Below are 24,287 nucleotides of genomic sequence, written 5' to 3'. Positions count from 1 at the left end.
GTATTGGAATTAGTTGTTAAGCTATACAAAACGATAAAAAAGGTGACAAAAATTACCACAGCAACCTGCTGGGTGTAACTCGTCCCGTATTTCGAAACACCGCACTGGCTTTGAGATTGTCTATTGAAAAGGTAAAAGGTAATACGTTGGCCAACTGCCTCCTTTTGAGCTAGCACTCAGGACCAACACGAAAACATTACACCACCGAAACTAGTTTACATCAAAATAAACATCACATAGCATTTTTAAATCTATTTAATTCGTTCGTATGATTAGCACAAAAAATGTTGAAATTCTCTTTGGTGAAATGACTCACCATTTTACATCAAGAAAGCTTAACATCAGCAATAAATTAACTCATCGCAAACCTCTGTACAAACATTCCATGAACTAATTTACAGTGTTGCGGCAATGAGAGGAACAAAAATGCTTATGCGAGCTTCTCCCGAAAGAAAAACCTCTCAAAATACTACAGTTAGAAACAAACGAGTTGAAAATCACGCGTACGATATAGTTTTGTGTGTGTGGTAACAACCACGAAAACAACCTTTTCTCTGGGCTGAAAATGAAATCACCGAAACTTCGGTCTCTTATATAAAGAAGTTAAATTCATGCCTTGTTGACACTTAGGGGCGGCACTTGTTGTACATCGGCGGCTTTTGCCTGATCGGTAGCCTTGGAGCTTGGGGGTCCACTGGACTGCTCTGGAGCTGTTCCATCTTTGGGGTCTTTCTCTAGTCGTCCAGAGAGCTTAGGTTTGTTTACAGGCGTAACAGGCATTCTTGGAGGGCCTCGGCCCCTGTTTGGCTTTCCTCTTTGTGACATGGGTAGGGGCTGAACACGGCCAATGCTGCTGCTACTGCTGCTGCTGCTTTTAGAAGCGGCACCTTTACCATCCTGTTTTGTGTTGCTTCTATTTTTGCTGCTTTCTTCTGGCTTTGAGTCTACCTTCGTTGTCTTTGACGTCTTGCTTGCTTCGGAATTGGGTTTTCGGTTTCTTGGGATTGTGTCTTCTTTCTTCTCCTGTAGTTTGTTTGCTTCTTTTTGTACTTGACCTTTTAAGAGTGGTCGTTCTCCTTGTGATGTGGGTGCAACTTTCGGTTGCTGATCAGTTGAAATGTTCTGAGTTGGCACGCGTTGCGGTTGCTGCTGTTGATTTTGCCCTTGTTGGGCAAAGAACATTTTGGTCTGCTCCAACATTTTTTGATGCTGTTCCAGCTTAAAGGCAGATGTCATTGGATTCTGATGTGACACTGGTGGCTGTTGCATCTGCGGTCTATTTTGCATGACCTGTTGCTTTGAAGGCACCATCTGAGGTGTTACTGTTTGTGGACGTGGAGCCTGCATGTGAGGTACTCCATGCATTAATGATGTTGTCATAGGACGCTGGATTGGTGCGGGGAACCTCTGTGCATTGGGTGCAGTTGGCTGTGCCCCACTCACACCTATTGGACCAAGGCCTGGTGTACGAATAAGCTGCCTTGGCATAGCAGCCATAACAGCTGGATTTGGCAAGATGGTCGCTGCAGCACCTTGAAGTGGATTCACAGCTTGTTGTTGCTGCTGCCCTGGGGCTCTTATCTGAAGAGCATGCTGAATACCCACTGGCTGCTGCTGAAATGGGGTAAACTGTTGAGGTTGAACTCCCTGAGGTTGCTGTTGCACCTGAAACTGACCCACTGCAGTGTGCTTTGGGAAACTTCCTACTGCACCAGGAAAAGGGACACCTGGATCAACTGGCGACATGGACACAGGTCTGCCAGAAATGAGGGATGTTGACACTGGTGGACTCTGCGACGTTCCTCCTACATCTTGTGGGCTGGGACGAATAGTCATCATGTTTGGATTTCGGGTAAATGTTGATGAAACCAACGGTGCAATTGCAGGGTTGTTTCCTGGTATTGAACCTGGTGCTGATCTCTTTGGAGGCTCAAAAGGTTTGGCATTGACATGTTTTACTAGTTCAGACTGTCGGGTGAATTCTGACTGATCAGATGGTTTTTTCACTTGCAGATCTTGTGAGACATCAAATGCACTTTGCTTCGGCTGAAAAGGGTATGCTCCCTGGAAAGACTGATGAGTTGGTTGGGCCGTAGAAAAACCGGCTTGTCGAGGAATATTATCTCCCACAATACCAGACTGAGCTCCCAGAAGCTGTCTGTGAGCAGTCTGTGGGTGCTGGGCCAAGTTGAACAATGGAGTTCCTCCACCTAACGTTTTGGGATCGAATGGCATGTACATTTGTCCTCCCTGAGGGTTCACGTTTTGTGCAAAGACCGATCCAGATACAGTCTTTGGTTGCTGAGCCTGCAAACCCATTAAAGAAGTAGTTTGGGTTCTTGTTGAAGAGGTCACAAACGACTGAGTTGTAGTGGAGGGCAACAGAGCAATGGACACAAAAGGTTGTGTCCCTTGAAAATTGCCAGCAGAGTAGACCCCACCAGCCAAGAACGAAGACTGGTATATATCCGGAGGTGTTTGGGAAAGTGGTGAAGAAGAGGAACGCGCCTGATTGACCTGCTGCACGTGATTGAGAGGATAAGTGGGGGTTACATGCTGACTTGCTTGTTGAAGCTGCTGAAGCTGCTGTTGCTGTAAGAAGGGCTGTCTTTGCTGTAAATCCATGTACTGACTGACAAAAGGAAATGCATAACGGGGTGTTATTGCTTGTTGTGTGAGCAACTGGTCCTGTGTCAGCAAAGGCTGTCCCAAGGGGACTGCGTTCAGTTCGGAAGGGATGTTTTCTTCTGCAGTTTGTGAAACCAGTGAAGTGGACGGCTGAGGTTTCACTGAAGGCTGTTGCTGTTGTTGGGGCTTCACCTTGCAGACATTCTGCTGTTCACCAGATGCCGATTTCTTTGTAAAGCTTATACCGTCAGAGGGTTTAGAGTCCACCTTGCTCGAATTCACTTCCAGTTCTTCCGACTTCGAAACAGTGACTTGATCATCACTTAGCCGTAATTCATTTGCCTCCACAACTGGCATGCCCACAATTGATGACCCCACACTTGCTGGTGTACGCAGCGTCTCCTCCCAAGCAGCAACTGGATTACTTGTTCGCCCAATGCCTAACCCACTCTCCCACAGCTTTCTCGACGCTTCCACCTTCTTTGACATTTCTTCATAGATAGCTGGTGACACTGGAGATGGCTCCCGGACTGGTCTGTTAGTGGTTGGTCTCTCATTGATGTTCACTGCAAGAGAGCTTGAACTGAAAAGGTTGTCAGCATCATTATTTCTCTCAGGAGTGTCCACGATCAAGTCTGGCTCAGAATCCTTCCTGCTTGATTCACTCTCGGAGTCATCTTTAGCCTCTTGATCCTATAGAAAAGAAAAACGAATGAAACAATTTTGAATGTGTTGTTCAACTATTCTTAAGAGTTAAAGGTAAAAGGTAAAGGTAAAGCAACCATATTTTACGTCGATAACTGATAAACGCGAGGTCGACAGTGTGTTCATTTTGATCCCTCTCTACATCAATGCTCCGTTTTAAGGGTTTTTAAAGCTAGTCAAAGCTACATAGAAAGGAGAGAAGTTGAAACATTGATGTCATGTCACCAGGATCGAGCTCGAGACCTCGCGCACCGAAGGCCGTACAGTAACCAACTGTGCCACCCTTGCTCCTTGACCATAGTCAATACCCTTTCATGTATATTCAAACAACCGAGCTTCAGTCCAGACACAAAACAAAGAAGGAAGCAACTACGTATAACTTTACTACAGTATTGACCGAGTTCCAGTACTTTAAGTCCGTAATTTATCTTTTTTTACCTCTCCTTCTTTCAGATCATCCTCTTTTTCCTCACTTCCCTCATCAGAAGCAGTTGCTGAAATGTCCTCAACAGTGGAAGCATCATACTCCTCGCACTCTTGCAGCTCTTTAGCGTCCACACCATCTACAGTCTGATCTTCAGGCGACACTGACTTCTGCTGGCTGTTAGCCGACGTCACTGTCTTTCCCTTCGTGATTTTATCCTGTTAAATGTGGGACATTTTTTAGAGGGATTCTGGAGAACTAATTGAATTAGATTCTTGCTGTGACGAGCATCCTTGAAGTAAAATGCAATTAAATGGAGTCTTAAGACATCAGGGCCTCTATGAATACCACGCTACGTTTAAAATACTCATCCACAACAAAGGCTCATGCAAGCATAAGCACAAACATAACCACAAGGATGATCATATATATACCGTAGGCACAAAAGGATAAAATTTAGAGAATAGAGAGAGTTGGAGGGGATAGATGGGTTTTGTGGTAAGTGAGGTGTTTTTGCTGCTCTCCTTGTTTATTTTAATGCTTGAAACCCACCAGTTTACACGCAGAACACAGATACAAGTGTAAGCACAAGTGTTTCCTTGTTGTAATGCTTATGCTTTCATTGCAGCAATTAACATAGTCTCCACGAGCTTGTATTCTTGATTAAGTCGACAATGAACGTGTGTTTCCAACAAGAAAAGAAAGATCATTCACACTAAGTAACAATACTTCTTACCCGAGCTGATTTATTCTGTAGTTTTTGAGAAGTCTGGCTGTCCCGGCTGCTCTTTCTGCCCTTTGCTTCACCAGACTGTTCCTTCTTAGTTACATCAGTGTTTCCTGAAACCCTTCGCTTTCCAGTCCTGTCATACTTTGGGGTTTTCTCTCGCTGGGGTTTGGGCTGGGACCTTTTATCTGACTCATCAATACTCTTCACAACCTTTTGAGACGTTTTGTCAAGAGCTTCAACTTTTGCTTTAGGTTTGGCGACAGGCTCATTAGGTGCTTCAACTTCTTCAGGTTCTTCTGGAGGAGCCAGCAGAGCAATCTCCTTTGTCATAGCAATGTAGTCCTCGTCTACGCTGATGTCCTCAATTAATGATGCGGTAGAGGAGATAACTGTTCCCTATTATATGCAATATTAATTGTAAACCATTAGTTATGTTTATATTTCACTCAAAATATTTCTCCATCTGATTGGCTTAAATCCCCCGCCTAAATATTTATAACTGTTGACTGTGAGGCGGGTGTTTTTACTTTATCATAGGCTTTCAACATGTATAATTATCCAGTCAAATGAAAGTGGTATACTTCAAAAAGTTTCAAAATTTCGGGATATTACCAAGTTTTGAGGATATTAAGGCCATCCTTGCATTCTAAAACTATTTCACAAACCACTGTTTTAGTCAATTTCAGGTTAGGCTGATTATTTTTCTCAGTGATGACCAACACACCTGTCAGTAAGTTTTGAGCCTTCCGGAACCTTTGAACAAAAATAGAGAGCTTTAGATTCGTGGACGAGGACGACATTTAATTGCAAGTTTCCTCGCCTATTCTTTAAAATAGACACCCCGGAAAGCATCACTGTACTTTTTTTCACCACAAAAGTGCGTTCGCTTAATTCCGCTGAAGGAAGTAAAACCTCTCCCGATCGCTATATGATAAAATTCCTGACATTTGATAACTTGTTTTCGCCACCACGACATTCTCGATAAAACTCGTAGGAGAATGACGACGGCTACCACGTTTTCCCGCCAAAATGACTTGGTTCACGCGCGCGCACTACTCAGTATTTGGAAAAAATCTCGTCCTCGTACTCGTCCTTGTACTCGTCCTCGTCTCAGAATCTAAAGCTCTCTAATGCTGTCCTTGTTTTCTCTTCTAGATGAGACCCCCCACATAAGCCTTGCTTCCACGCCAAAACAAGCACTCATCCTAGGCCATACGAGAATACAAATAAGGACTACTCAAACACATCAACTCAAGGTTGCAATAAACCTTTTCAGTGACTTCAGCCAATTTTTAAATTCAATGCACCAGCACTTTAAATACTGTATCTTGTTTGATAATCATACAAAATTTTAATAGGTTACGGACTAACAGGAGGGAGAAAAAAGACGTTCAAGGCAGAAAAATACCAAGAGCTTTTTCTGTTAAGCCTATGCGTCAAGTTACATAACAGTTTTTTTGTTTTCTTCCCTTTAGTAACACATAACCTAATCCTAACCTCAGATAAATTCAACACTAACAGTTAAACGCCTGTTTAACAAATTTGACAGTGGGGTTCCAAGGTAAAGGTTATTCATTCACCATACTATACTCACCGATTGCACAGGACGTGAAGGTTTGCCACTTCCCACTGCCAGAGGATCAGGAACTGAAGAGGTTGCTGGAATGATTGCACTTGGTGGCTTTGCAGGAGTAACAATCAGTGGTTTATCCCAAGCATTGAAAACAGGAGGAGGGGGAGGTGATACTGGTCTTTCAACTGTTACTGGACTGTTACGTTTTGTAGAATTTGCACTGGATGGATTACTGTTTGTTGTAGCATTTGGAAGACCTGTAACTGCCTCGGACACAATGGCACTTGCTGCCTTTCCGATTACTCCAGGTGACTTGCTGTGTGTATTAGCTTGAGGTGCATGCTGCTTACTGAATCTGGGTGGTTTTGACGACTGGTTCTTTTTATGACCTGCCTGATTGTTGCGTGGCCTGTTTTGTTCATCAGCCTTTTTTCTTTTCTCTTCCTCTTCACGCTGTCTGTCTTTGTTCTCTTTTTGAGTTCGACGAGAAGTAACTTCCACAAAACCACTAAGGGTTGATGAAATATCAGAGTCATCATCTGTCATATCGTCGATGCAGATCACACCAGCAATATTGTGCAAGTCAAACTGCTTAATGTCAGTTGTTCTCAAAGGAGTTTCTTGCTTTCGCAAAGCTCTATTTTCACTTACTGCAGTGTTAATGTTGTCCAGTCCAGTTCCATGAGAGTGGCCTTGCATCTCTGATCTGCGGTTTCCATCCTTGCTCACACCATTTCTAGCAGCAGGCAAAGGCACCCGAGGCTCACCACCCACAGACTTGGAACCTTCAGCTTTTGCCTGCTGCCTTTCCGCTAAAAAAGGCTCTCGCCTAGAAGATGTGTTACGTGCACCACCTGATTCTCTGGTCTTTTCATTGCGACTCCTATCAGAGGAAGATCGTTGGCCTGAAAAACCTCTCCTTGAACTTGTCTCCTTTCGCAGACCTGGCTTATCACCTTTGGAGGACGCTGTTTCTTTATCTTTTATTTCTTCATCCCAGTCTTCTGTAACAGGCATTCCTGGGCCTGCAGCTGAATCTTTTTGAAGCTGGTCTCTTCTTCCTCGCCCTCTACCTCTTCCTCTCCCTGGACCACTTTCTCTATCAGCATGAGGAACACCTCTAGCTCTCTCCCTTTCCTGTTGTTTCTGAAAGCGAGGCGGGCGTTCCACTTCTCTTCTGCTTCTTCCAAAACCACCAGAACCTCTTCCACCAGAACGTGAGGACACCTTTCCACGAATGGGTGATCTTGTAGATCGTGAACTACCCCTTGATTTATCATAACTGTTATCTTTTGACCTCTTCACATCTGACTCTTCACCTATTTCAGTTGGTTTCTCATCTCTTCTTTCTTCAGACGCAGAAGTAGCAGTTGTATAGCTGCTTGAATCACTGTCATAATCGTCATCAGAGAGATCTTCATCAGTTGACTTGGAACGTCTATAATTATTCCCAAAGCGTCCACTTCCTACTGGCTGATTCGACCTTCCACCTCGCATGCCTGTGCGTAAAGGCTGCTTAGCAAAACGTCCACGAGTAGAATATGAAGAGCGGAAGCCACCTCGCTGATTTCTCTCCCCTGTTCTTGATCTTGAATATTGTTGGTCATCGTCCCTTTCACTAGTTCTCTTCATACGGTCTTCCTGAGCTTGACGCCTACTTCTGCTTTCTCCCTCATTATATTGGGAATAGGACTTTTGATCCTTTTCTCGATTTTTCTCCCAGTTTTTGTTGTCCCGTGTTGTGGTCTTTTGGCTAGTCTGATCCCTACTATAACTCCGAGTAGGCCGTTTCTCTTCATAATCGTCATAACGATCCCTGCCTTTCTCATTATTACTTCGCCTTTTATCTGTGAACTTCTTCCCTCCTGGACGCTTGTCCTCAACGCCTGTGCTTCTAAAATCTTGTGAATGCTGAGGAGGCCTTCCAAAACCACCACGCCCCCTTGGTTTGAAATCAATAGCTTCTTTGTTGTTTTCTGATTTCTTTTTTGAATCATCAGTCCCCTTAGACTTATCACCATCTTTGATAGGAAGATTACCTTCAGCAGTTTTCTTATCTTCAGTCACAGCATCACTTTTCTTTTCCTCAGAAGTCTTTTCATCCTTTTGCGGTAGAACCACATCTTTTCCAGATATTGAGGGACTAGTTTCCTGGGTTGTTTCCTGTTTCACCAAGGCAACATCCTGTGAAACTTTGACAGTGGTTTCACTTTCAGGTTTACTAAAGTTCGTTTTTACTGGAACATTTTCCTTGCCTTCATCCTTTAATTTTTGCTCACCTTTATCACTCTTGAAAGCTGGTGATGCCTTTGGCTCGTGAGATCTGTATGGCTTGTATTCTCTGGAGTCTCTACTTTCTCTGCCACCTCTTTCTCCTCTTCCACGACCACGATGGCTTGTTACATTACTCCCTAATCCACGCCCACGCCCCCGCACTGGAAAGCTAACTCTACCACGACCTTGAGGTTCTGAGAACCGCTCACGTTTAAAATCATCTCGACCAGTAAATCTTCCTCTTCTTTCATGAACCCGTCCAAAATCTTCACTGTCTTCTCGTTTTCGCTTTCCGAGGTCTTTTGAATTTTCACTCCGTCTTTCATCTTGAGATCTTACATCCCGTTTCGAACTGCGCCTTTCTTCACGTCTTTCTCTGGTCTGATCTGCCTTGTCAGGTAAAGTTCTTGATTTTTCAGGAACAGATTTTACTGCACCATCAATACTACCTTTACCATTTGTTTTCTCAGGCCCCTTTTCTTTAACACTCTCCACCGGCTTATCAGGTTCCTGCTGTTTTCTTTGCCCTAAATCACCTGATTCTTCACTTCCAGCCTCATCAAACACTGGCACCTCTTGGTTGTCTACTTGCTTCTTTTCTGTTCTGCTAGAGTCTGATCTTCTATCTTCATCCTCTTTTGCTGATCTACCGACTACGTCAGCCTTGTCAACTTTATCAGGTGGTGGTGCAGCAGGTGATCTTCGCTCACTTTCTCTGGTTGGCTCTCCACCACCACTTTCAAGGGATTTCACACTAGCAATATCATCTCCAGCAGTACTACTGCTATCAGAACGCTTCATTATTCTTCTTACAGGTTGTGAAGGTGACAAAGGACCTAAAACCAGAAGTAATAGTTATTTTAAGAGTCTTGTACTACAATTCGGTATACTGAAATCCACTTTGGACACAATAAAATGGAACCTCTTTTTCTTTAATATCAAGAAGCCACACCTACTCATTTCTAAGGACACTGTCTACTTACAACGTATTGAAAGGGTAAGTTGACACAATTTCAGGCAGCACTTGCACTGGCTAATGAATTTACTGATTAACATTTGTATCAAACCAGAAACCCATAAGGGGTTGAAACGTGTAACTCGCGTTCAATGCTTGTGAATATTCATTTTGACCATATTTGGAAATCTTAGTGACGGATATCCATTTTCAACAAAATGGCTGCTGCGCGATCACCATGCAGATGTTTTAAGACAAGAGTTCTGCATTTCAAGGTTAAAAATACACCGTTAAAAGACAAAAAATGGAAAGAGAAAGTTCAAAAGAATGCTCAGCTTTCTTTTTGTGGAGAAAGGGAAGCTTTTCATCAAGAAATCGTCCTTCGAGGAATTCAACCTTGTTTTCTTCACGGCGGAGCCCATGGTCTATTTTGAAATGCAACCAAGTCAGCGAAGTTTTTGCTGAATTTTCAGGTACATTTTGCACTCTATGGCCAAGACAATTACGTTTTTAAAAGGGAATTTATGTATTTTTAAATGTTTCATAGACGTTTTATAAATTTTTCTCTTCGGCGCTAAAGAAAAAATTACAAAATGTGCCCTGATTTGAGATGGATTTTGTGTTGAATTTTGCCACGTGCTTAGCCGATGCCACTTGCGTGAACGGATCCACGATCCAGATAGTGTTTTCCGAATTGCTTTAAAGGATTAAGTTTTTGGACTTTGAATAAAAATTTTCAAGAAACGGCTTCTCTGTCTATTGTTTTGAGTTTGTTCAGTCATAAAATTAGCTCAAAACACGATCGTGACTACAACATCTAAGTTTAATTTAAGCTTTTCAAATGCTTCTCACATTCATTACAAGCATCACTTTTTGCGAAGATGTCAGGTTCAGGTTTGGACACTTTCGATACACAGCTAATGAATTTTATTCGAAAACATTTTTCACTGTTTAATCTAGACTTTTAACATAAAAATTTTAAAAGCCTATTTGCAGTATAAGTTTACTGTGCAGAGGGTCAACGAGGCATAGTTTTTTGAAGTGACAACTTCAAGAAGTTGCGAGGCCGTCAATGGGTTTCATAATGTTACGTTTGGCCCGGGTGGTAAGGCAATAATATCCTGCTCAGTGTTTCGGTAATATTCCTGGTTTCAACCTTTAAAAGCTTTCTCGGCTTTCGGGAGTTTTTCCCCCGTTTGTCGGCCATTTTTTTAAGCGGGCGCGGGAACCTGAAGGAAAATTATGTCACGTTGTTTACGAAGTTTGATTGGTCAGTTATCTCTTCTTCTCGTTCCAAATATGGTACTTTCGAAAATGAATAATCACGAGCATTGGACAAAGCAAACATATGAGAGTTACACGTTTCAACCCCTTATGAGTTTCTGATCAAACCCTATTACTATCTTTACAAAAGACATGTACAACACCAATAGGCAAAAGAGAGCCGAGGGGAGCACAATTGGAGACGATTATCTCGCCGCACGCATTAAGGCAACAGTGAAAGATGGAACTAGGATGCCATTCACAATAACCTTTTTCACTGATTAACCCCCTTTTTAATGATTTTACTGAGGAGCTCTTTTTTCACAGTAGCCATCTTGTTGTACACAGTAAGAGACGGGCAGTGCAAAACCAGGGAATTACCAATATCTAGAGAAACTGATCACCAAAGTCTAGTTGCTGGACGGCCAATAACTGTAACCTAACTCCACCATTCCACAATTTGTTCCCCTTCACTGGGATTGTCTGGAATAACATTTTGGGTTAGCATAAGTTGGGTCTAGTTGAAGGCTCAGCATAAATCTACAAGCTATAGTTACAAAATCCTCAGATGAACAAATTTTCCTTAAATTTAAACCTTAACCATCAATGAAAGAACCTGGGCCCAGTTGTCCCCTACACTGCAGCAAGGTCTCAGTGCAAGGTATCTTCAATGTTGCAGAGTCATACACAAGTGACAGTTTATAGTGATCATGTTTCTGACAATAATATTGTTTAGCAGTTATTACACTCTATTTTCCATTATTAAAAAAGAGACGATCAATGCTTTCAAACCCACCTGTCTCAACCACAGGATGATGACTAACTGTGAGTGGTCCTTCTGGAAGCTCTCTCATTTGCGGCGATCGAGCTAACTGCTGATGGTACTGATACTGTTGCGGAGGTTGCTGCTGCTGATAATGTGGCTGAAATTGTTGCTGCTGTTGCTGACGCAGTTGTTGCTGCTGCTGAAAGCGAGGGGGGATGTCTCTTGGATGATGATGTGTCCTTGAAGCACCTCTTGATGCACTTGATCGGGAGGCATCACTTGAATCGCTGTCATTACGCTGCCTGTTAGCATGTTCAAAAACCTCATTTCTTATCAAAGAACCATCCTGCTGGTTTACTGCTGTGCTATGGGGTTCATGTTCCCTGCCAGATGTTTCTGTTTCCCAATGTTCATTTGCAGGTTTACTAGACTCCTTTTCAATGGAGTCCAGTTCATCTCCCCAAGCATCCTCTCCTTCTTTAGCACTCTCTCTTCTAATTCTCTTCAGCTCTAACTCTTTCAGCTTTGCTGTTGAGGCAGCTTTTTGCTCAGCTTGCCTTTTCAACTCATCTTCTTCTCGCCTTTTTCTAGCCCTCTCTACTGCAGCCCGCATTTCCTCTTGTTGCTTCACCCTTCGTTTCTGCCATTCATTGACCACTGGTTCTCCTTCCATGGGGACTGGCTTACCTTGCCTTCTCAACGCGTCTTCGTCCCGCTTTATCCGGGCCCTCTCTACTGCAACACGCATTTCTTCTGGTTGCTGCACTCTTCGTTTCTGCCATTCGTTGACTGCTGCTTCTCCTTCCATGGGACCTGACTTTGCTTGATCAGGACCAATCTGATGGGAAGGTTGTACTGGACCTCCTTCTCTTTGCTGCGCTGCCAGATGCTGAGGGTATGGCATAGGCCACCCTGGAGCAGGTGGGGAACCCCGAATGTCAAATTGTCTCATTCCAGGGCCTGCAGGTACTTGCCTACCATCTGAATAGCCATGGGGATGTCCCTGAGATTCAACCCATGCTTGTCTAGTTGGAGGTGGTGCAGTTTCGTTTCCCTGGGAGAAATCAGAATGTGTTACACCTATGTTTCTCTGTAACAAATTTGAATTCACAGACTGTGTTATTCTGCAAAGGGGTGTCTGGTGTCTCAGTAAGTAATGTGATTAGTTTTCTCACAGACCTCAGTTACTTTTAAGTTGAAAGCATTAGAAACTGGACAGAACACAACATTCAGCTGGTGGGTGAGCATTAGAAACTGTCATCAAATGGAGAATGAGTTATATTTTACATGTACCCACTGTATGGATAGATCTAGTCTGCAGAAAGTTTTCACACATTAGAAATTAATATATGTTGTGGTTCAATTTTATCCTTGGATTAAAATTTATTTTCCTTTGTTTCAAGCTCATTACCATACATTACCATACCCAAAAACAAAGGAAAATAACATTTAATTCAAGGATTAAATTGAACCACAACATATACTTGTCCACGGTTTTTTCTACTTTTGACATGGACCAGTTAGGAAAAATCTAAAAATTAATCTTAAAATTAGTAAAATTGCCAAGTTTGAAAGTGATACATCTTAAGCGAGCAAATATGTAACTCCTCAAAATTGCGAAAATTGACTGATGTTAGTGTGGCGGGAGGCAAGTTTATGACCTCCTCTCTATAGCCTGCGGAAACAGCCGCCTCTCCTCTCTCCTTGACCCTTGGTATGTTTCGCCAGGAGAGATGTCTGCACCTCAGTGACAGAAAACGCAAAACTCCACCAAAATCGACCAGGAGGAACATAAAATGGAACAAATTTGCATTTGGAACCCCATGACTACCGGATAAATAATGTAACCATTGATTTACATCATCAGTATGGAATTTCTGTTACTGAGGCACAGTCATCTCTCTTGGCCAAACATCCCAAGCGGCAAGGAGCAAGGAGAAACGGCTGCATTTGCAGGCTACCCACCATACAAACGTCTCTGAAATTTTGTGACTTTGAGGAGCTACATCTTTGTAAGTGTTCAACAAATAACTCTTAAACTTGGCAGTTTTACTAATTATTGGTAAAGTCAAGTAGTCCAGTCAAACCTATTAGGCTGATTTAGCAACAGAATGGGAAGGTCAGTTGACGACGGCGTGCCCAAATCAAACAAATGGCTTGACCAATGGCAAAGCCGGAAATTGCGCACTGGAAGTCGCGTTTAGTCCTTTCCGCACACTTTCCTATCGTCAAATGACATCCCTGTTCTGTTGCTAAATCAGCCTATTATCACTCAGACAACCTGATTTTCGCTGGGCAAACATTTATCACTTCACATCTCAATAAAATCCCCCACACCCACCCAAGGCAAGCATGACACATGCATTACTGATCAAGCATAAGCTCGAGATTGGTGGATACCTGATCAGAAGACAGGATTCGCTCCATCTTGTCCACTTGCGGATTCAGCCACATAATACATGAAGCATTGTGTGAAATATAGGAAAAGTGGAGCATGGTACAGTGGGGCAACAGCAATATTGGGCTAAATCGAAAAAGCCTTCATAATATTGTATTTGTGCATGCAACTGTCGCTTCAGTTATATTATCCACTTCTTCGCAATGTTTGATCCAGTTTGAAGTCATTACAAACTGCAACATTTCATCACCCTTCTTTGTAAAAGGTGTGCCGACTATAAGAATAATTTACACTACACACTTCTAGATTTGTGCTGATGACCAAATAGGAATAAACTGCACCTCTCGGAAACTAAGAAATCCCCATTAAGAATCATTTATCATGAGCAAGCTTTAAAGGGACCAGCAAAAGCTCCACCGTCAGGGCTTAACCTGGAGATTTGCGAGGTTTTGCAAGGCACAAATTTCTAGTTTTAAACTAGATATAAAAACTAAAACAATATTTCGTAACATTTCTCAGTCTGGCCATATCTTCACCAGAAATGTCCAACCATGTTGAAAGAAATTTTTAAAAATTTAGAAGTGCATGCATAAACAACCAAACAAACTGGACAGAGCCTACTTTTGACCGGACACAGTCTGTTGACCAGCCATTACTTCAAGCCCTGTGTAAACCAGTTTAACTGCTGACAAGGCCATGCATACTTCATTAAAATGCCCAAGCAAATGTTGACTAACAAATGTGTCATACAATTGTGCTTCTTTGCTTTGCTAGTTTAATTGTCTATTAAGGACTTTGATGCTACAGTGCAGGCCAGAACTTAGCAAACAACGCAGACACAAAATTGATGCAATGGACATGTCAGCTTAAACAAGGGTACAGGCCAGAACTGACGAGCATCTGCGTTCGTTCAGACTCTTCAGGAAAGAAAAGATTTTTCTTTTGTTATTCACTGTGACAGCTTTCCTTTGGGACACATTGTTGTAAAAAACAAGACAAATTCTCAGGTTTGAAGAAGCTCAATAGTCGCTCATTCTAAGGAACTTTCCTCGAGGGACTTTACCTGTGATTAATCAAGATAGATTTGGCGACGTGCGGAGTTTCATTAGCAAAATCGTTTGGTTTTGCAATTCTAGGTTCATACACCTGAAGAATACAAGCGGTTCTTAAAAGAGCTGAAAATCAGCCTTTACTTTAACAGCGACAAAATGAAATAAATTTGCATGTATGAGAGAATCAATAGTTCACAGACTTGACTCGCCACACTCATAATTAGGCCGTAATTCCAACTGACTTTGCAACAGGCTTTAATACATTCACATTTAAGGTAACTCTCGATTGTACTCTTAAAAACTTAAATTGATCCAAAATGTTACCTCAAGTCCGCTGAAAAATAGCAACATTTGCACCAGAATACGCTCGAGGAAATGCTGAAGTAAATGTTTTGGAATGATCTTATCGAAACGGAGGCAAAAAAAAAAACGAAGAAATAAAGTATTCTTCCAGAAGCTTATTCTTGTATTCTCATCACCACACTTAGGGGAAGAATAAGAACTACATATCAAGCACTGTTTGTATAATGTAAAACATGCAGACTTGACGAGTCAACTTTAGTAAATGAACTTTCAGTCACATAATGGTTAACGAAGTTCTCAACAAGGATCGAGTTTCACCCAGGTCTACCTGAAACCAGCAACTCAAACTGATCACACAAAGAAATGGTGCAATGAAAACAAAAATATTCTCAGTTTTTCTCCTTAAACAAACATAAATTTTTATAATTGTGTGCAATGTTTCAGGTTTAGACTGTTTAGCTGCTTTTTTAATTCATTCTGGAAGTGAAGGAATATCTCTTGAATGTTTTTGAAATCTTTGAGGAATTTCTGACCATGTACTGTGCCAGTGAGGTGGCAATTTGTGTTAACATGAAGGACTTACAAAAAAGATTTCCATTTCATTCTTTAAGACTTGATACCTTGTAAAAGCTCCATGGATGCGAACAGCAAACAACGGTTTGCTCATTTTGACTTCATGCATTGGCCATGCATCTTTTCACATCAATCATTTACAGCAGCTTATCAGGAAGAACACTTTGTTATGAAGTTGGGTTCGGTGTTACTTTTGTCCATGAATTTGCATAGGTCTTGTAAAGATGTGAATGTTTGTTTTTGAGGGAATTCCTTGACCACTCTCAATTTACTGTATGAGAGGTATGAGTAGTTAAAATCAAATGCAAATCTCATCTCCACTGTAATCAAAATTTACGTGCATCAGGTTTTTAAACACTTTTGAGAGTTCTTTGTTTGATTACTTCAGAAATGTGTCTCAATGCCAAATGACAGTTTTACAGTTCATTAGTGTGGTTTATTACATGCAAATTTTTGGCATGTGCTGATCTGCCAGTTTGATTCTTGTCGGCTTTCTACCGACTGGACGCATTACACTTCTAAACATAGGGATAGCTCATACATACTAACAAGTCTTAAGCACTGATGCATTTCAGAGCAGATGCATATGTTTGTCAGCTCAGACGCATAGATGCATCTGGCCTAACACAATGGACTTGTATTTCCTGACACGTATTACACATATATTTTGGTTCGCTTAGTTCTGACCTGCACTGTAACTGCTTCAGCACATCCTTACTGCACAAAAGACCACCACTTTGCATCAGGTTCCAAATCTTTTTACCACCATACATTCTTTTTAAAGTTTCTTTTGTTTAAGAAAAAAATATCTATTTTTGACACTCCTCAGAACTGATGTTTAGAAGTGAGAATCTCAAACAATAATCCTCGGCAAATTGACTGTTCCTTTTTGTAGCTACAATCACAAAAGCTACACCTCAACCAATTTAGTTTAAATCTGAGCAACTACTTTATAATAATTCTTAAAAAATGAATAATTAAAGAAATATTATATTTTTTCTGTTTAAGACTTGAATGTATCACTGTGACTGTCACTTTCTTTAATTCAGTTAAAGGATTGACTCTTTTACACCAAAGGTTAAAATCATCTCACTTCTAAACTACTGGCCATGAAGAAAAAGCACTATTGGTGGGTTATATTAGGGATGGACCATTAGAAAACTTATGGGGGGGCAGGCGAAGTACAAAAAAAATATTTGCGCAAGGCAAAATTAAATGAAAAAAAATTCATGCACGCCAATTAACCCTAAAAAATATTCATGCTACGGCCTAAAAAAAATTCATACAAGGAATTTGACAACAACAAAAAAAATTCCTGCAGCTCAAAAATTCCTCACCCTCCCCATAACTTTTCTAATGTTCCGTCCCTTATATAACCACAAAGGCTAGAACATTCTACACATGACAGAAACTACTTACAGTTTTGCCTTCATTACTTTGCCATCCTGATTCTGGCTCACCAACACTTGTATCTCTATTAGATTTCTCCCTTGAGTTTCCTGCAGATGGTTTTTCATCCTCATCAAAGTCCTCAAAATCAAGCTTGGCAGCATAATCCACTTCATCTTGAGCACCAGCCCATCCACCTTCCTCTTCTTCGTCATTATCATCCATTGCTTGTATATCTTCCGGTTTCAGAATAGCAGGCCTACCATATCCCTCACCTCTTCCTTTGTCTAATGTCCTATGCATTGGTCCTGGAGCAGCTCCTGGTCTGTGTACTGGTCCCCTATAATAATTACAACGGTTATATTACACAACACAAAATTTACCTAGACAAAGAGAATTTCCTTTTCCAGTTTCTGTGGTCCTAGTGGTAGTGGTTACAAAATGTGCAATATTTGTGGCTACCAGTGTTCTAGAGATAATCTGTTTCAAACCTCAAACTGCTGCCTACAGTAATGCTCAAAAGTAAGTTGACCATCACACAAATCTACATTCTTGAGACTCTACTCTTGATTTCCTTTTTTTAAGTTTGGAGACCACAGATTCAAGCCAAGATGCTCTTATTTGCATTTACAGTTAACTCAAAAACCATATAAAATCGTGTAATGCTAAATGGTGACGGCAACAAAAACGGCAAAAAAAATCAACAAGTCTAACTGGCTAAAAAACAACTTTGCACATACAGCACACTTTTTTGTACATTTCTTTGCACGACTAGAATGTGAAACTTCCCGAAACTTTCTAGTTACATGTTTTGTGGAGGAAATATCATATGTGTTCCTGTTCACTTTGTTTTTCACTGCCACTCATTTTCACCTTGGTAGCTGCTAGCATTTCTCATTTACTCACTGCAACTATAAGATAATGCCTTTTTTTTCTTTTCTAAATTGAAAATATTATTGCCCTGAAAGATAAGAAGTTATGGGACAAGATCACCGACGGCAATTCAACAACAGCTTTGGATGACCTTCTGCCACAAGAGCGAACTATGGTTACGTTACGCAAGAGGCCTCATAACCATATTTTCCAGCCTGTCAGAACTGAGCATTTCAAGAGACCTTTTGTAAATAGACCTTTGATCTCTAGTTAGTTAGTTAGTTAGTTAGTTACCAAGTTAGTTAATTAGTTATCTGTATCAATATCATTGTAACTAAACACGTCTGTTGTTTAGAGTGTTTAATAAAGACCTTTATTATTATTATTATAATAAAATTTTCATGTTTTTCTTCTGAACGAAATTGATCTCCTTTGTTTTTTATCTCTAGCTCTAGCTCATTCTCTGTTATCCTCGTCAATGTAGACATTGACAAAAAATTTAGCTGAAAGAAAGACTCAACTTTATTGTTGTTTAATTTTCTCTCTAAAAGGTCTGGGTGGCCATGCGATTTACAGCTGAAATTTGCAGGTGCTCGAAATGCAACATTTCACACTGGCTTACTTAAAAGGTGTGGACGTATGTACATACAGTCATACATACAGACAATTTTCGCAGAACCAAAATTTCTTGGAAGCATAGATAACCACATTTTCTTACCCATGGTGCTCCGTTGCATGTGTGCAAGAGCTCCAGTATAATGATCTTGTCTCTTGATCAAGGAACAAATTGGACAAAGAGACAACACCCTCTGGTTACATGTATGTTCACTCACCATAGCGAGCTTAAGCAACAACAACAACAACGGCAGTGGAAACACTGCTAAAAAATAAATTTGCATTCTTTCAAACTTTGTCGCATCTATTTGGACCCACTAAATTTGTCAAATGTACGAGATTTTTTCTCCAGTTGAATTCTTAAGGACCTTATCCAGGTTAAAAACGAGAAAGGAAAATTTGTTGTTATATGCTCACATCCAAAATAAAATGTCACATTAGAAGGTTTCACATTGTAATCGTAGTCGTGCAGTAGACATCAAAGAAATGTACTAAAAAGCATGATGCAAGAGCAGCACTATTGTTTGCTCACAAAACCAATTTTTTTTGGACGCCGTTGTTGTCGTTGTTGACATGATTGCTTAAGCTCACTATTTACTCAGAGCAAATGAAATACTCAACACAATAGCATTTTAAAACACTAATGAATTTGAAAAGCCTAATTCCTTAGTAACAAAAACCCCCAAGTTTTTTCTTTGTGAAGTCCAACTAAATACTGTTGAAATGTGTTTTTTACTCCATACACATACCTAGAGTAGAAATCTGGAGGATACCCATGGGGATGTCTTCCTGCACCTGGTCCATAACCATGTGGTCCACTTCCATGGTGATGAGGGTATCCAGGAGGATAGTTCTTTCCATGTTGACCATGCTAAAAACAAACCAAACCATAATAATGAACTACACATTAGGTCATCAAACAAAGCCTAACCTATATGAGTAGACTGAGGTTTGAGAAATCAATCAAGGCAAGAATCAAGACTCAATTCTCAAAGGAGATAGCTGCTTAGAAGTGTGACATTGTAGACTACATTGTCTTTGCTTCTTTTATTGAAAGGCTAGTTCGTACTGTTAAGAGAACTTCTAACCTGATATTCAGGAGGCCTTCTGTACTGTGGTCCTGCTACATAGCCTGGGCCTGGTCCTCCATTGTACACATCTGATCTTTCTCTGCCAGGACCATACTCTAAAGGGATACATAATAAGGATTGTAAATATATGTGATAACATACCTGATTCTTTACACCAATTACATACAGTACAGTTTTACAGTGTACAGTTTGTGTTCTGCAAGACTCGATCCTCGACCCAATTCTCGATTCTTGGTTCGCACAGTAATCGAGAATCAAGTCAAGAATTGAGACTCACAATGGACTGTCAACGGTACTGTATAACATAAACAATGAGAATTAACCAAGCCTAACCAAGCTAGTGGGTAATATAAATTTCATCACTAATATGTACACGTACATGTATCTTGCAGTTTAATCCCTTTAAAAGTCCTTGATGCATAGGATTTAAAAAAAATCATGACTCTATGAATTGTCTTGAAACGAATTTAAAGCAAATAATCAAAGACCAACACTGCCTTAAAATGCCAAATCTTGTCAGAGCCAAAGCAGGAAATATACAATATATACAATACACTTTGTTAGGCCACCACAAAAACAAAAGGAGCTTTCCATCTCAAGCCTGCGCCCTAGCCATAGTTTTTCATTTTTTTCCCAGGAAAAAGAAAGTGGTGAAAGAAGATGGTGTTAATGAAAAGGCATACATCTCCGCCTTTGAGTCAGTAACTCCTGTGTGTTCCCACAGAAGATACTACCAACAGCATTTTTCTGATATTTGCACATGCCTATAAAAAGTCAAATCATGTCAGGGAAACTAAACGACTATCATAACTTTTTAGTAAGGAATAAAACATGCATTGAAAATAGAATTTTATGAATGCGATGATGGTTAATCAGCAGGAAAAGAACCATACTCATCATCAGGTGTTTGTAAACAAGGCTTATATATATTCACAAAGTTCAATGCATGACCACTGGCATATATTGTTTTGGGCAGGTTAAAACAGGGAGAGGAGAGTGTAAAAGATTTGCACTAAATACCTGGACCACTGCGTTCCATCCATGGTGGCTCGTCTGAAAATAATATTAAATGCATTAACTGGAGTTGACACCACTGTAAGATACGCAACTAGGAATTATTATGCCAATCTAGTCAGAATTTCCAGCCCAGTAATTTCTGCATGACACTTTATGCATCAACTAAATGCATACGTTTTGAAAACCTCGTCACATTTCAGAATTCAGAAATACTTTTTTTAACAGCACTGATCCATTTTGTTTGTAGAATGGATAGCTGCTCTTCACCTTTTAAATCCCAATACCGACTAACATTAATATTCTTCTGACAACATCAATACACATTCAAGAGAAAAGGTTGTGAGAATTAATGAAGCGATGACCAAAGGACTAGTATCAATGACTCACTTTAGAAAGCTGGTTTACTAACTTAGAACAAACGCCACTGAATCGTAGTCAACAGCTACCAGCACTGCACAAACAACTTATTGACAAGATCAAGCAAAACTAACTACAAGAGAATGACTGGACAACTGACAATTTGACTAACAATAGACAACTGTTTGAATAGATAATAAATGCACCAATTACATTACGAGTCTTCATAGCCAATAACATCACGGCTTAACTGGCAGACGACCAATAACATTGCGTCGTAATTGACCAATAAGGTGAATAACCAGAGTATAATACCATCAACTGACGTGATACAACTCATTTGACTCTGAAGATGACTACCGCACAGGTTGTTGCAAACGTTAGTCACTGTCAACAACAACAGTCCTATTCAGGACTATGTTCACCCAGACAATCAAACTCAACCTACTTTTGAAATGACTCCTGGGTTCAAACCTTTCACAAAGGAAAAATGCTTTGGTCTGTAAATAAATTCTCTCCACAGTTCTTTTGACGTCTGAGAAACGAGCACAGAATTTCCAGACTGATGACGTTCACTACCCAGATCTGGGTGGTGCTTCATTTCATGGGGAAACCAGTGGTGGCATCGCAAATGTTTTGTCAGGCTATACGGAGATCGGTCTGGAGAATTTGTGCATGATGATGTCTTTTACTACTAAGACTAGAATTCAATATGTTCTTTCTTTCAAATTTAAGTTTGGTAATCCCAAGGAGGTTTTACGCACCAAATGCCCTAGAAGCAAAATCCTGAAGGCTTCTAGTAGTAGCAGTAAAATGATACCATTGTCAAAATCGCCTTATTAAAGGAGACATGAAATGTATTTCACATTGCTATTTGAAAAGAGAAGGGGAATAACTCCTGATTTTTAGCAAAAATTAGTTACAACAAATGGAGAAAATGCTTACGCATGTTGCGCATCATAGGTCTTGGACCATACTGTGAATGGTCTTTTTCTTCCATGTGAGGTGGAGGCCTTTCTCCCGAGTTTCCACCACCCAACACTGGGAATTCGCGATTGAAATAAGGCATCTCCTGGTGAGAGTAGGTTTTCTCTGCAAAAACAAATGTGAAAGTAATACATGAATGAACACATTAGTATTAGTCATTGTCAGCACATGCACGGCAGCGGCAGGACAAAACATAACGGAGAAATGTAACAAGCAACTTACACCTGTCTTTAGAACATCAAATCATTTTGGAAGTTGATTGTTTTACTGCAAATGCCAATATATTTTCAGTGTGGTACTAAAACAGTGAGAAAGGCTGTGCTCTAAAAAAAAATTAAGGATGCTCAGTGCTCTAAAATTGTGAAATGCAGGGTGCCCAGTGTGCAAGACTTCCTAACCTCCCTGGAGAGCAAAAGTAATGTGCCAAAGGCCAACAGGTGCCGCTAGGGCACAACCCTGGTATTAAAGAGTGGCACGTTCAGTGTTGCACATGCTGGTCAGCAGAGTTGACAGAGTCATATTAAGAGTGGAAAATAATGCTTGAGCCTGTATGCTGTAATTCACTATGAAAACCCAAACAAACAATAATGATGCTGTGCTTAAGCTCCAAAAAACTTGGAAGAATTACCAAAATGTAAAAATGTTTGAGAAATACTAGAATTGCACAGCCGTTTTTTAGGGGAAAGCACTGCTTTTGTCCAGATTGGACACGAATATTCTTCTCTTAAAATGTCATCCAACCTATATGTATACTCAAGTCCATCAAGTTAGAAATGATAATAATTAATTTTTGTACCACATGCATAATTCGCTTCTTTGTCATGACAAATGTAAATACGTTTTATACAAGTACACAAATTTCAATTAACTGCATTACACGAAATCCTGCGAGACTTTTTATTTCAAACGAATGAACAAACTTCAGAGTTTACCAAAGCAGCAATATAAAGAAGAACAGAATAAGAAAATTACTTCCTATGTATAATTTACGATGCAAAGCATCACGTATGTCATCTTGGCAAATTAGACCATCAACATCAAACAGAAAGATACGAACAACTTAACATTTTGCGAGTATATTCGTACCTGGACCACCAGCCCCGTTTGACGATATATTGCCCCATGTTTTCGCCTGAGCTTCTTGCTGATGCTGTTTGACCGGTTGTGCTTGCGTTTGCCCCGAGGTTTGTGATTGTGGTTGAGGTTGTTGAACAGGTTGTGGATGCGATGGCGGCGGTATAGACCGCTGCGGCTGCAATAGCGGCTGCTGAGAAGTTGGCGCATTTGCTTGCGATAATGTGGAACTCGGAGGAGCTGCTTGTGAAGTTACCACTGGTGGAGTCTCCTTTGGTTTCTCCTTTGTGCTGCCCCATCCTCCTCCACCGCTAGGAACTAAAGAAACTGTAGGATCGTTGCCGGAGTTTTCGCTCTTCAAAGACGGGAGATTCGCAGGAGGTGGAATTCGACGACTTGCACCGACTTTTCCGAGGCTCTGAAGCCCATGGCGAGCAGCCCCTTGGAGAAAGAAACGGGTCCACTTTAGCTTCAACGAAATTTTTATGCAAGCAAGTAAATCGTTACTAAAAACATATGAAGACAACGAAGAAACCGCCAAACCGGAAGCCGCTTTGAAAGACTCATGGATAGCATCACAAACGAGATCAGAAGTTGCCTTAAAAATTGCTTAAAGAAAAAGCGGTGTTCTGTATAGTACAACACATCAAACCTTTTTAAAATCAGATCTTGGAAGTAAAAAAATACAATAGAAAATCAAACCTGAGGATGTCTTGGTTTCGACTTTAGTTCCTTTGTATGTTTGGTTTAAGTTGAGTGAAGAATACTTCGTCTTCCCCGCATTTTCCTTTACTTTAAGCCCAAACCTGTCGGACATTCTGGATAGGTACTCATGAAGACGACAAGCGGTGAAAAAACCCCAACTTGCAAAATTCCTTCGACGTCAATTTTTTTCGTGCAAACTCAATATGGCGGACAGGCGACAAGCTTCGTGACGTTTGACAGCGCTACTCCTGCAAACTTATTTTGAACACCGGTAAAAATTCGGATAATATTTTCCTCGAGGTATTGTCCTTTAACTTAAAATTTGTGAAACTTCTTGTACTTGCGCGATTGCTTAGGATGGTTTGGATGGAATTCTCAAAGCCAAGATGGTGGAAAAAGCGACAACGTCAAAGACAGCAGCAAATTAAATTTTTATGCGCTGCTCGTACGAAGAATTGTGTCCGCAATGACGTAAGATGCTACGACATGTCCCGACTTCCGGCGAACTTTCCCGGATAGTCCCGATATGTTACGA

The 24,287-nt window shown here is 40.8% G+C and overlaps 1 protein-coding gene across 1 annotated transcript; it reads right to left on the bottom strand.

The window, feature by feature from the left end:
- Nucleotides 1–237: 237 nt before the first annotated feature.
- Nucleotides 238–24,185, bottom strand: LOC140937070 (uncharacterized). Its single transcript, XM_073386601.1, has 12 exons — nt 23,750–24,185; nt 23,060–23,488; nt 21,932–22,078; nt 20,633–20,665; nt 19,610–19,707; nt 19,271–19,392; nt 17,064–17,373; nt 11,349–12,372; nt 6,082–9,170; nt 4,494–4,883; nt 3,772–3,975; nt 238–3,321 (listed from the first exon to the last, which is right to left on the bottom strand). Exons 1-12 carry the CDS (start codon nt 23,862–23,864, stop codon nt 610–612), a joined length of 8,673 nt encoding a protein of 2,890 aa, XP_073242702.1. The 5' UTR covers nt 23,865–24,185; the 3' UTR covers nt 238–609.
- Between the last annotated feature and the right edge of the window lie 102 nt (nt 24,186–24,287).

The sequence above is a fragment of the Porites lutea genome, chromosome 5 (genome assembly GCF_958299795.1).
Source record: "Porites lutea chromosome 5, jaPorLute2.1, whole genome shotgun sequence".
Classification (NCBI taxonomy): domain Eukaryota; kingdom Metazoa; phylum Cnidaria; class Anthozoa; order Scleractinia; family Poritidae; genus Porites; species Porites lutea.
This window is presented reverse-complemented; position numbering and strand designations above follow the sequence as displayed.